The sequence below is a fragment of the Grammomys surdaster genome, unplaced genomic scaffold (genome assembly GCF_004785775.1).
Source record: "Grammomys surdaster isolate TR1022 unplaced genomic scaffold, NIH_TR_1.0 126612, whole genome shotgun sequence".
NCBI classification, from domain to species: Eukaryota; Metazoa; Chordata; class Mammalia; order Rodentia; family Muridae; genus Grammomys; species Grammomys surdaster.
This window is the reverse complement of record NW_021621401.1, coordinates 1,730,266-1,743,468: the sequence shown is the minus strand read 5'-3', so window position 1 is coordinate 1,743,468 and position 13,203 is coordinate 1,730,266. Positions and strand designations below refer to the sequence as shown.

The window sequence follows — 13,203 nt, the reverse complement described above, 5'->3', positions numbered from 1 at the left end:
TCCCACCACACTGCCCTTTCTTGTATATTCTTCAAGATGTCCACATCCAACTATATAGATGGAAGCTGGTCATCAGCTTAGCTGGTCACCTGGAAGAGACTGAGCCATCAAAGGCACCTTACCCAAGGATACCTACTAGACCCTATCCACCTGGCACCTTCTACCTAACACCCAACTGCAGGAGGTATTCATCATATTCATCCATCATCTTGTCACTAAAGCAAAGCAATGTGAGGTAAGGGTCCTGTCCATGGTACACATCACTGGACCTGTGGCACCTAAGTATACATAGAACACACACCAGGCAAAACCAAACAGCCACAGATCAGAAACCATCCTCTTTTTAGTCACCACTAGTTTTGGTATTGAGGATACTAGGGCAATGAGACTCAGGCTTCTAGCCCAGGGACCCTCTACACTCCAGTGCCTGTAATCCTGGCCCAGGAGATACCATCTGCAAGCTAAGGGTGATACCATCTGCTCTGAACCAACATCAGAGGTCTACCTCCCATTCACTTCAGGCTCCTGAGGAACATGACAACTCCACTTCCATGTGGCAGATAGAGCAGGGCTACATTTTTATACTTTTTAAAGTAGTTACAGAGTAATAAGATTAGTGTTATGCTGAATCATCAAATTCTGAAGAAAATCTACACAAAGAAAGAAATGCCCAAAGCACAGCCCAGCTAAACAGCTCAGTCAGGATCACATATACATCCTAGATCCAGGTTTTAGTCAGGAAAAGTCAGCATAGGCATGATGGGAAAAAAGACAGACTCTCCCAACAAGAAAGAGTTAAGAGATGGGAAGGTTATTTGGTTCCGCTTGTTATAAAGTCAGCGTCATTGGACAAACAGATGACTACTACTTACTAGGAATGAGTCAATCAGATGCAGGCATCAGGGCATCTCAGCTGCCCAGTGAAAGAAGGGGCAGCAAGGGCACAGTACTATACCATCTGTGGAAGTCTCTTACCTCAAAGACAAGGCTTGCTATCCCCAAAAGGTGGTGTAAATATGTTACCAGTACAGAAGGAGTGTACAGAGGTAAAGAACACACATGGGAACAGCAAAGTCCCATGAAGGGAAGCTGACAGGCCATCTCCTGCAGCACCATGTGAACAAAACCTGTTTCACTACCTGGACTCTCTATTTTAACCCCAGCTGCAATCATCTCTGGCTCCCACCTCCTGGCTTGCTATTTGTGGAGACAGGCCAGAAGTCTACTGCACTGTGCTCTTGCATGCTCTTTTCCAAAAAGTAGCCATAGCCATAGCCATAAAAGCACATACTACAAAGTTCTTATCAACTCTTCCTTCCACTAACACAACTGCTCCAAGCCTGTGGCCAACCATATCGCACAGTACCTTCCTTAATAGTCTCTCTCTCACATTGAGACCCTAAGTATATATAGGCTAAAAGACCAGGCAGCTCTGAAGAATCACATGCATCTTAGGATCAGAGATCCTTTACAAGGTCATGATGAACTTTCCAGCTTTCCTTCCCCCCAGAAGCATCATTAATGGATTACTGTCTCTACTAATGCTATGGCACAGTCCTCATGTGTCTAATTGTTCTCTTTTCTATACCTCCAGATGGGCAGTTTTTCTATTTCCTGAAGATGTTAGTGACAAGCCATCCTACTTTTCTGGACCAAAAAGATTCCCAACAGCACCTCCCCGATAGTAAAGGCATTAGAAGGTGATCCAACACTATATGCTAACTCTGAACAGGACTTGGAAAGTTAGTGATTATAAACAGGTAAAATTTTCCTAGAACCTTCCTTAGGCTGCCTGGGCCATCACAGGCAGCTGTACCTATCAGATGAGGAGACAGGATAAGTGAGAAGAAGGCAATGGAATCTAGGATGTGCTCCACAAGACACCACTTGCAATGTATACATATATAGGTGCCACGACTCTACCCTCAGTTCACAAATGACTGACATGATGTTCTATGGAGTTGGTCCATCCCCTACTACTAGAGTCACAAACTGAACAAAAGGAGCCAAAAGGAATCTGTGTATTAGTGATAACGACTATACAAGGTAACATGTGGCTCAGAGTTGCTCTCAACCTTAAGCTCAGAACAGGGCTCTGTTAAAAAAATAAAAAATAAAAAAATAAAAAAATAAAACAAACACACCTTGTTTGCTCTCTGGGGATAACACTTTTGCTGTTCCAAAATCTGTGATCTGGATGTGCATGTCTTCGTTTAACAAAATGTTTTCTGGTTTAAGGTCTCTGTAAAAGAATTTTAACTTTGAGACGAAATGTTTAAAAGTAGCAGCATTATCACATGCTCAGCATTTTGATAGAAACAAAACAAAATGATGAATCTTGACCTTTACAAGACTAAAAACCAAGAACACAAGCCCGAAGTTCACTTCAAACAAGCATCAACAGCACAGGATACAGGCACTTCAAAATAATTTTAAAATTGTATCACTGTATCTTTATAAAACAGGTGAGTTGTTACAAACTTAACTCTGGCTTCCAATGGTCAAAGTTGCTTGCTTCGTCTACCACTTTTTTTTTGTTTGTTTGTTTGTTTGTTTTTTTTATTTTAAAGATTTTATTTATTTATTTATTTATTTATTTATTTAATGTATGTGAATACACTGTCGCTGTCTTCAGACACACCAGAAGAGGGCATTGGATTCCATTACAGATGGTTGTGAGCCACCATGTGGTTGCTGGGAATTGAACTTGGGACCTCTAGAAGAGCAGTCAGTGCTCTTAACCACCAAGCCATCTCTCCAGCCCCTCGTCTACCACTTTTAGTGACATATTATAGAGCTTACTTTCTTAGTTCATAAAGCACAGTTCTAATTTGCCTTTTATCAAAATGAATATAAATGTGACCAGAATTCAATAAATAAAAAGTTGCAGCTGACAAAATAAAAAGCACCAAATATCTAAGCTGCTAGTGTCATAGGAAGACACCTCACCCAAGTTGAACTGATGATTTAGACAAACTTTCAAAGTGCAAGGTCCTTTTACTTCCAGCCTGTTTACAGCTTTCTCAGTGAGCCACCATCTGAAAATACCTACATCATAATTTGTATAAGGCCAGCCAATGCCAACCCCGGAGGACCGGTGTGGATTCCTTGTACACGTCAGAGCCTCTGGCCCCCATCATCACAGGAACTGCGCTATACACACCATCTGGGGCAGTGTCCATTACCTGTGAATGATGCCCTTGCCATGCAAGTACTCTAAAGCAGACACAATCTCAGCTGTGTAAAATCGGGTACAGGTCTCATCAAATGAACCAATTTTGCGGATGTATTTAAGTAGCTCTCCATTTTTGGCATAACTAAGGCCAAAATCTGAATATTTTGTGGTTAAGGAAGAATGGAAAAATATATTTTTTCTAAAAATTAACCTTAAAAGAACTTTCTTTTTATCAAATACAAACTGAAGGTACCCGTGCTCCAAGATAAGTTGCCTTTTTTGGGGTCAGATCCAGGCCCCAGCTCCAAGACCAGGTGCAAGCACAGAATTTCTAAGATACAGTCCCTGAAAAAACACGAACAGCACCTTTTAAGCCCAGGTGCACTTCTAGACAAATGGTCCCCTGTGGCCTATGAAAGGAAGCCTCTAGATGGCTACTGGATCCATAGACCAGGGCCACGGCATCAACATGTGGGCGGCTTTACAGTGCAGAAGAGCACAGTTCTAAAGATTGAGTCCTAACAGAACCCCAAATGACAGCCACCACTGTGAGCCCTGCCTGAACTTTCAGTATTCCATGGACTGAGCTAACTGTCCTTCTAGGCATAAAAGTGTCATGCTTCATAACAATTTTAGTTTTCCAATTCACTTGATCTATTTGTGAAACACCTGCTGGGGAGATGAGAAATAACTACCCCTGGCACCTCCATGCTGCAATGTGTTCTGCTCATGTTTCCCTTCTTTGAAGGGGACTGAAGACTGACAGAAAACATCTCCAAATGATTACTTTTCTCCAAAGCACTAAACATTTGTGTTTCTTACTGAAAATCTCCAGGTACCGAACCTCTCTGGCAGCCTGGGCCACAAGGCCAGATGCTGACTAAACTCAGTGGCAATGCTGAGGCCAACCTTGAAATTCATACAAGAAGCCAAGGTGGACTTCTGGCTCTTTTCTGGCTTTTGTCTGCAAGGCACTGCTATCAACAACTAAGGAAGAAGCCCGAAGCCCTAGGTAAGGAAACAACCCAGAAGAGACGGGACTACAACTAAAGCTGGTAAAGATGCCCCTGGCAGGGCCATCTCTGATAACCTGTGCCTCTCAACTCAAAGTCTGACAGAGACCTGAAACATGTACTATGGAGAATAAAGAGGGTCTTAGGCCAAGCTACATCCTGTCTGCTCCCTCAGAAGCATTGTCCTGGATGGCTTTGTGTCAGCTTGACACAAGTCATCTGGGAAGACAGACTCTCAATTGGAAAGCTACTTTGTTAAGATTTGCCTGTAGGCGTCAAGTCTCTAGTGCATTTTCTGAATTAGTGATTGGTGTGGGAAGGCCTAGCTCATTTTGGGTGGTACCATCCCTGGGAAAGTGATCTTGAGGTGTACAGGCTAAGCAAGCCATGGGGAGCAAGACAGTAAGCAGTATTCCTCCATGGCTTCTGCAACAGCTCCTGTCTTGAGGTTTTTGCCCTGATTTACTGTCTTGACATTCCTTAGTGAAGGACTGTGGTGTGAAACTTTAAGCTGAAATAAACCCTTTCCTCTCCAAGTTGTTCATGGTCATGGTGTTTTATTACGGCAACAGAAACACTAAGACATGCCATGGAGCCACCAGTTCTGGCCTAACAGAAGTTGACAGAAGGGCCTCACTAATTAGAAGCCTGGATATAAGGCCACACTTTTGGTCATGGGGTCAAGAGAACAGGGGATAACTTCTCTTTCTAGCTTCACAGTTTTGCCCTTTATCTGACCCTTCACTGGTTCCTGATTCCTATGACAGGAAAACCTATGGGTCTTAGCTCAGAAGAGAAGCAGAGGCAAGTTGTAGGTCTTAAATATAGCAGGAGCCTGGGATTATTTCTCAGGCTGGTGGTTCTCTGCAATTATATATATCCTTCCCTATTACAAAATGTCCTTGTAAACCTCATCAATATAACATGCATCCTAAGAACATCCTCCACTCCCTTGGCCATAGTCAGCGCTCCAGGGTGGCAAAAGCTGTCACAGACTGGGTGAGCTCCTGGGAGAGCGAGCCTTAACAAGGGCCTTAACAGAGCCAGGGAGTCTAAGAGTCTAATATGTGCAACTGGAGGAACCTGGTTGAGAGGTTAAGCGATTGACTGAAGTTCACAAAGAAAACAATGGACAGGACCAGAACCCAGTCCTCTGGTCAGAAGCAATGGTCCTGACTCTATGCAACAAATGAGGCATCACAAGGACAAGCAGGTGTAGACTGGTCTGGTGGGAACCCAAGATAGTAGGATGGAAAGCACCTGAGTCTGAGACCTCTTGGTTTTCATCTGGGTGTGAAAAGGAAAGTTCCCCACTGTTTAGGCTCTGATCAAGCCAGGACTATGCCAAGGCAGGGAAACCTTATGCTTGACCTAGCCTCTGGACTCACTTTTCCAGGGCCCCATAGTAGTATATATGAACTCTCAGTAGTCCCTGTGTGATCCACCTGTCTGTTTTCAATTTATGGCAAAGGTGTCCCCAGGCTCTGTCTCATTCTCAACCTGCTCTGAATGGGTCTGGGTTCATTCTGAGTCTCTTGACGGTAATGAAAGGAGAACACACAGGACTAGCTCTCCTCTCCTCCACTGAAATTATGACTAAATGAAGGGCAGTGTTATCTCATATCTGGCATTTCTTCTTGCAAAAAGTTTTATCTTTCTTTCATAATATAATGTATAGTAAGGATTATCAGTGAGGCAGAAGTCACTGGATCCCATTCTCATGGTTAGGAGGAGAGATCCTTTGGGTCTTAGACCAAGAACAGTATGTGCCATTAGACAAAGGCCTAGAGTTCTTCCCACCTGAACTGACATGGCCAGTCCCATTTGGAAATTACATAGTAAGAGTACTCTTGTCTGGCTTCTGAGCTCTGATCCTACCACTGTGTCCCCGACAGAAGATAAAGTCAAACATTTGTGATTGACTCTGTCTTGGTTATCTAGTCTTGATGAAATCTGGGTGTCTCAAGGATGCATAGGACTAGAAGACTTGGTTTACAGGTAGTAGAAGTCTGAGGTGGTAAGATCTTTAAGAAGCAGGGTTTACTGACATGTCTGTGGGTCACTGAGCTCCTGAGACTCATTGGTCATTGGTAAGTTCCCAAAGAAGATTGCCATGAAAGAAGCAAACCCAAGCACACCCACTCGACTATACTTCCTGGCTTGAGATGTGATCCTGTCTCCACACATGGTCCACTATCCACTACATACAGGGCTACGCCACGTACCATGCATCCCATCAGGTCACTCAGCCTCCAAACTGTGAACTAAACAAATCTCAAGGCCAATAAAAAACATTGTTCCAAACACTGGCAGAAAAGTTTAGGCCTTTAGACAGGTACAATTCTGGGTCAAAAAATTTTAAGTGTGTGTGTGGTGGTGGGGAGTGAAGAACTCAAGGAGGGGGAACCAGGAAGGGAAGGCAACATTTGGAATATAAATAAATAAAATAATTTAATAATTTAAAAAAGTGTAGGCCTGGGCCTGGACCTCCATCTGGTAGCTACAGATTTCATGGACTCAAAAAGGGGTATTTTCATGCACAGGGGACATAAAAAAGAAATCAACACAGGTTCAGAGAGACATGTAATGAAATATAAAGGGACTACTGACAGCTGCTGTGTGAGCCATGACAGCAGAAGTGGGGGACTAGGGATACTTGAACCAGTAAGCCCAATTTGCTCTAAAGACCATCACCATCAACACATCTGTTCTCCTGGTACATATTAGACCTTCCACCAGTACTCTTTAAGCAGGCCCTCTGGAACGAGCGCATTTGGTCTGTCTCTACTGCCTTGCTTTAGTCATGAACTTTGCCCCCAAGAAACTGCCTGTCCAACTTTCAATAACTTGTTCGTAGGCTAATCCTTTAACAAGGTACAAGGCCACAAACTAGACTGCCTGGCTGGCAACTGTGCAGGCCCCTTATCAGAACCTATATAATCTGTGGCCTCTGAGTCTCCATGCTCCCAGAGGCTTCTTCTAGGTAGTTGGTCAAGTGGGTAACATCTGCATATCATCTCCTCAGAATGGGCCCCCTCAGACCTCGAACAAGCACCACATGCATTAAATGACAAAGTACTCCCATCTAGCCACTGGCCAGTCTCTCTGGGCTCAGTAACAGATGACAGACCAGGCTCTGAAGGCAAACATCACCAGACACCTAACTTTGCTTTCCACCAGTCTAGACCACAAGCTACCAGAGTCACAGCAAAGCTCATACTCCTCCATACTAAGAGACAAACCAGAACTGGTATCAGGATTTCACAGCTCAGGGAGCTGGCTAACTGTAGGCCCCACATGCTTCTGCCCTCATATATATACAGGGCTCAATGACTCACACTCCAGACACCCATACCTTCCTTCCAACTAGTCCTGCTACCTGGACATTTGTGGGATAATTTTTAATAGTCTGTGCACAAGCTCTCCGAAAGTATAATCAATCCCACAAAGAAGAAAGAGCCTTCCCTTATCAGCAGTTTGCTTATCTCCCTGTAAATAAGCACTTTTAAATGGGAGAATGGAGGGATTCCCATTCACAAGCAGATACATCTAGCAGAATCTTAGTTGTCATTAAAAGCAGGAGACAATAACACCTAACAGACACACCAGACAGAACATTTGCTAGATGAACAAAGAAACATTTCGACATCAATATCCAGCAACCACAGCTAAACAGTCCATTAAATATAACATTTATCAATAAACACCTCAACACTGTGGGCATGTTAGTGAGCCTCAGCCATGCGCTGGTACTGTCTATTGCCTCCAAGGGTATCAGTACCCACAGGGATCTGTGCAGTGCCCTTTCCTTTCAAGGAACAAACAATGCAGCCATTAATCTAAAACACAAGGTGGTTTTCAGACCATGGTTTGCACTAACCATGCAAAGGATACACAGCTTTTCGTCGTCCTGAAATGTAAAGTAAAGTTTCACAAAGAAGGGGTGATCCAGGCGTGACATCACATCTCTCTCTCTAGTTACATACGGGACTTTGTTTTCTTTTATAATATGACGTTTCTCCAGAATTTTAACTTAAGGTAAGAGAGAAGTGAGTTTGCTAACATTAGAAAATGTAAACAAACAGACAAGCAACAACAAAACCCAGTAAAATTTTAAAAGAAATTGGCATAAGCTGAAGTTGTCCCAAAACCACCCACCCAAGGTTAGAAGGTTTGAAGACTAACCTTGTCATAGGTTCTAAAATGAGCACAGGCCCTGCAACTACCCAGGCTGCCATATGTATAAAAGTGGCACCACCCCTGAATCCCAGACACACAGCTCACTGGAGTTAGTACTTACTAGCATATTCTCTGGAAGTGGCCAGTTCTCGGGCCAGAACAACCTAGTTTGGGGAGAAAAAAACAATGTAATAATGAGATGAGTCTGATAAGTCACTGTCACCCTGCACAGGCGGTCCAGCCTGTACACATGATTTGAAGTTACATTTAAAGTTACACTGGATTCCATGCTAACAAACATCAGAAAGCCACTGCTTGTGTTAGTATGTTCTAATAGTTAACATCAGCATGATAGCAAACATGGAATGGTAAACAGTGATTGTGCCATTGTTTTCAAAAGTTCATAACCAGCCAGCTACCAAAAGTTCTCATAGTATAGTCAAAGTATAAATTTAAGAATCAATAGGCATGGTAGAGCACATTTATGATCTTAACACTTGGGAGCCAGAGGCAACAGGAGTCCAAGGTCCCAGCAACCCTGGGTTACACAGTGAGATCCTGTTTCAACACCCTCTATCACAAACAAACAAACAAACAAACAGAATCTGGTTGACTGACATGTACTAATACCACAAGTGGGTACTAGAAATTTCTTCAGAAAAACTTCCAAAATACATCTTTTTAGCTGGGCAGTGGCAGCACTCAGGAGGCAGAGACAAAAGGATCTCTGAGTTTGAGGACAGCCTGGTCTACAGATCAAATTCTAGAATAGCCAGGGGTACACAGATAAACCCTTTCTCAAAAAAAAAAACAAAATGAAACAAACAGGAAAGGAGGAGAGAGAGAGAGAGAGAGAGAGAGAGAGAGAGAGAGAGAGAGAGAAGACAATATGTCTTTTTACTATAGATCCTAATAAGAAGGTGCCTTTGACTTAGGTTTCTCATACATTTGCTGTCATACATTTCATTTGAGAGCATGAACATAGTTATGACTTTACTGTATACCAAGAGGTAAAACAGCATGCTAGCCCTTTTTGTCCCGGGAATACTTTTATTCCTGCCCATTGTGTTAAAGCTTATCTTTAACAACATCAACACGTTGGGAGCCAACATTTATTTCATAAACAAGACTGAGCCTGTCTTAGGTCATTCTGACAAGAATGCCTTACTTACCAATCATGGAATATGCATTATCAAAAGCAATGCACTTCTGTCTTAGGTTGGTGAGGCTCTGTACAGAATCTTATCCGTCCTTGGCTTGCCAGCCTGTTAATTTAATAACTCTGTCTGGGGGTCCATTTTCAGGTTCAACCCATGTACTCTGGCTGCCAACATGTTGATGTTGTTAAAGACAAGCTTTAACACGATGGGCAGGAATAAAAGTATTCCCAGCACAAAAAGGGCTAGCATGATCAAGCTATATATGCCATTCTTGAAGCTTGACCAAAATGGAAATTCTTACATTGATGGACTGATAACCAAAGTGTAAATGAAACATGCCCGAAAGAAATCACTGGGCCTGGGGAAAAACTTTAGAAGGCCACAGGCCAGGGTCACCTGGCTTCTGGTTTTAAGTCACATCCTGTGACAGGGCTCCCTAGAAACAATCCTGGAAAAGCACTGTGAGATGCCCATGCCACCAGGAACAAGGTAGGACTGAATGTATTTAAGTAGAAAGAACTCAAAATAGTTTCTGAAAGAACACACTGCATCTACTCTAAGTCGTAACGAGGGTGAAGGGAGCAGGCTGAAGTAAGGTACCCCCCTGGGATGCAGATTACATACATTCACATTCCTTCATGAGCATGCATGCATGGTCTCCTATGTATGAAAAGTAAAGGAACAGTTGGAAAGCCCCATGGTTTACTGGAGGCCGGGGGTGGGGGAATGCTTTGTTTTTTTGGATAGGGTCTCACTATGCAACTTTGGCCTGGCCTGGAGCTCACTATATCGACCAGACTGGCCTTGAACTCATAGAGATCCACCTGTTTTAGCCTTCTGAGTACTAGAATTAAAGGCATGTGTCATCAGGTCCAGCTTGTGATCAGATTTCTAAGCTTAGCATTTCATAAGCAGGTTTCCTACAGAACAGAGGCTTCTAAAGAAGTGCATGGGACATGTTGCTCCATGTCACCAGGGGTGATGTCATTACTATCTTGGATGTGATAGAGTACTTGGGAACTGTCTGCTCTCTAGCACTAGCTTCAGGCTCGGCCAAGTGAATAGCCTGCTCAATCTGGTAACTATACGTCCTTTATTCCTCCCCTGAAAATCCAATTTTAGTGTTCATTATTTCAAGAATAGAGAGATGAATCAGTGTAACACCTAATTTGAGATCCAGAGCTACAGATTCCAAAGAGGCAGAAAGGAGCTTCCAGCTTGCAGTGCTTTCTTTCCCAGGTGCCTCATGGCATGAGTTCAAAAATGGCACTGAGTAAGGATGACTGTGCCAGCAGGAAGAATGGTGCCTAATTTACAGTCCTGTGAAGATAAATATAAAGGAGTAAACTGAGAAAAAGAGAGCTTCACTAGAATATCATCCCTAGCTGAGTGCAACACCCACGGATCTCAAGCACTTCTCTTTCTGCAAAGTGTGGTGAGTACCAAAGGCACAGGGAGTGATCTTCATGGTTAGAGGATTTTTTCATAAGGCCACAATCCTTCCAAGTTACTTCACCAGAGTTGCTAATTAAGACCTAAACCTTATAGTGTGAGAGCCAACAAAGTTAATTTAAGATGACATATTAGGGGGGGCTGGAGAGATGGCTCAGCAGTTAAGAGCACTGGCTGCTCTTCCAAAGATCCTGAGTTCAATTCTGAGCAATCACATGGTAGCTCACAACCATCTGTAATGGGATCAGATGCCCTCTTCTGGTGTGTCTGAAGACAGCTACAGTGTACTCACATACATAAAATAAATAATTCTTTAAAAAAAAAAAGAGTGAGATGTTAGAAATGTAAATAAGCTGTATTTTATGTTTTATTTTTTTAGAACCTTTCATGAATATAAAAAAGAGTAAGAAAAAAATTTTAGCCAGTCATGGTGGCACTCATCTTTAAAGGATGGCGCACGCCTTTAATCCCGGCACTTGGGAGGCGGAGACAGGCGGATTTCTGAGTTCAAGGCCAGCCTGGTCTACAGAGTGAGTTCCAGGACAGCCAGGGCTACACAGAGAAACCCTGTCTCGAAAAACTAACTAACTAACTAACTAACTAAATAAATAAATAAATAAATAAATGGATGGATGGATGGATGGATGTACTGAGAAGGCTGAGGCAGGTAGATCTCTGAATTCAAGGCAAGCTTAAGTTACATAAAAGCTTTGGGCTAGTTAGAGCTAAGTAGTGAGACCTTGTTTCAAAAAAAAATAAAAAATACTAAATAAATCTTTAAAAAAAAAAAATCTAAAGGGCTAGAGAAAAGGCTCAGGGGTTAAAAGCACTGACTGCCCTTCTAGAGGTCTTAAGTTCAATTCCCAGCAACCACATGGTGGCTCACAACCATCTGTAATGGGATCTGATTCCCTTTTGTGGTGTGTCTGAAGACAGCAACAGTGTACTCATATACATAAAATAAATAAATCTTAAAATAAAAAAAAAGAAGAGAACACAACTTCTTACATGGAATCTTCAAAAAGTCAGGTATAAGGAAGACTAGTTGTTTAGGAACTCTCCAAAAGTTATGAGCATTTGGAACTATCCTATTTCTGACTGGAGTTGGAACACAGAAATCTGTTTCATTGGAGAATGTTTTGAATTGTGAGTGACCCATGCCTGGACCACTCTGCAGCAATAACCACTTGGCCTAGGAGTTGGAACAAAATATCTGAAGGCCAACTCTCCAACAAATACTTACTGTCATACTTTTAAGTGTTAAAGCAAACAAACAAATGGACAAACAAAACAGGCCAAGGAGGGGGTGGGGGGATAGTGGGAGGTTGTCACTGAATGTTACCAAAAGTCTCCAAAGAAATACTAGCTCTGATACTAACTTTCAATCTAAGGAACTTTTAGCTTCCTATGGCCTGTCCATTAAGACAGGAAGACACAGAGCATAAATTAACAAATGCTTTTGTTTACTTATTTGTCTTTGAGACAGGCATTTAATATGTTGCCAAGAAGGCCTTGAAACTTCCAGGTTCAAACTCTTCTGCCTCAACTTCCTGAGTATAGGGAATAAAGGTATAGGCCAAAACAGAAAAAATCCAGTTTAACCATGCTTTCTTCTGGTGGTCTGCTAGGGTAGGTATACTCCCTCCAAGATTCTAGTGGCATTCACAGCAGGAGACAGCCCACAGGCATAGGGAGAACAATGCTAGTCAGGTATTCACAGTAGTCAGTGCTTACAAGAGAACCTTGTGCTCAACAAGCAGCAGCAACAGAGGCACATACTCACTGTGGAAAAAGAGCCCTCGCCAAGAATTTTCCCAAACTTGAAGTCTTCAGGGCGTTTCTTGCGAGGCTGTGGTGGCAGCTGGGCAGGGTGCTGCTGCAAGGGGTTGGTGCTTGGCCGGGCTTCAGCTGTGGTGCCGTCCATGGTGGATCCCTGCCTGCTAACACCACTAGGAATGCCAGGGGACGAGCTGGGCTCAGTCTGGGACCTCACCATTGATGGGGATGGGCAGGAACATAGCACCACACTGGACTGAATGGGCACAGCGTCATACTGCAGACACAGGGAAGAGGTAAGAGTCAAATGGCTCTATTGTCCTGAGCAGATGAATCAAATATAAGCACTTTATGATACTGCTGAAGGCAGGACAGTACATCTGATCTGGGTGTCCACTGGAGCCACAGTCCTTCCCTCCCTCTCCCTTGCTCATATTCAGGCATATTC

The 13,203-nt window shown here is 43.1% G+C and overlaps 1 protein-coding gene across 1 annotated transcript in view; it reads right to left on the bottom strand.

Annotated features, from left to right (window-relative positions):
- Positions 1 to 13,203, bottom strand: part of Pdpk1 (3-phosphoinositide dependent protein kinase 1) — a 63,650-nt gene that overhangs the window by 23,411 nt on the left and 27,036 nt on the right. The window contains exons 2-6 of the mRNA XM_028760827.1: positions 12,763 to 13,032; positions 8,489 to 8,531; positions 8,083 to 8,220; positions 3,186 to 3,330; positions 2,145 to 2,242 (exon numbers count right to left, since the gene is read on the bottom strand). Of these exons, the coding sequence (XP_028616660.1) occupies positions 2,145 to 2,242; positions 3,186 to 3,330; positions 8,083 to 8,220; positions 8,489 to 8,531; positions 12,763 to 13,032 (694 nt within the window). The remainder of the gene's footprint in view (positions 1 to 2,144; positions 2,243 to 3,185; positions 3,331 to 8,082; positions 8,221 to 8,488; positions 8,532 to 12,762; positions 13,033 to 13,203) is intronic.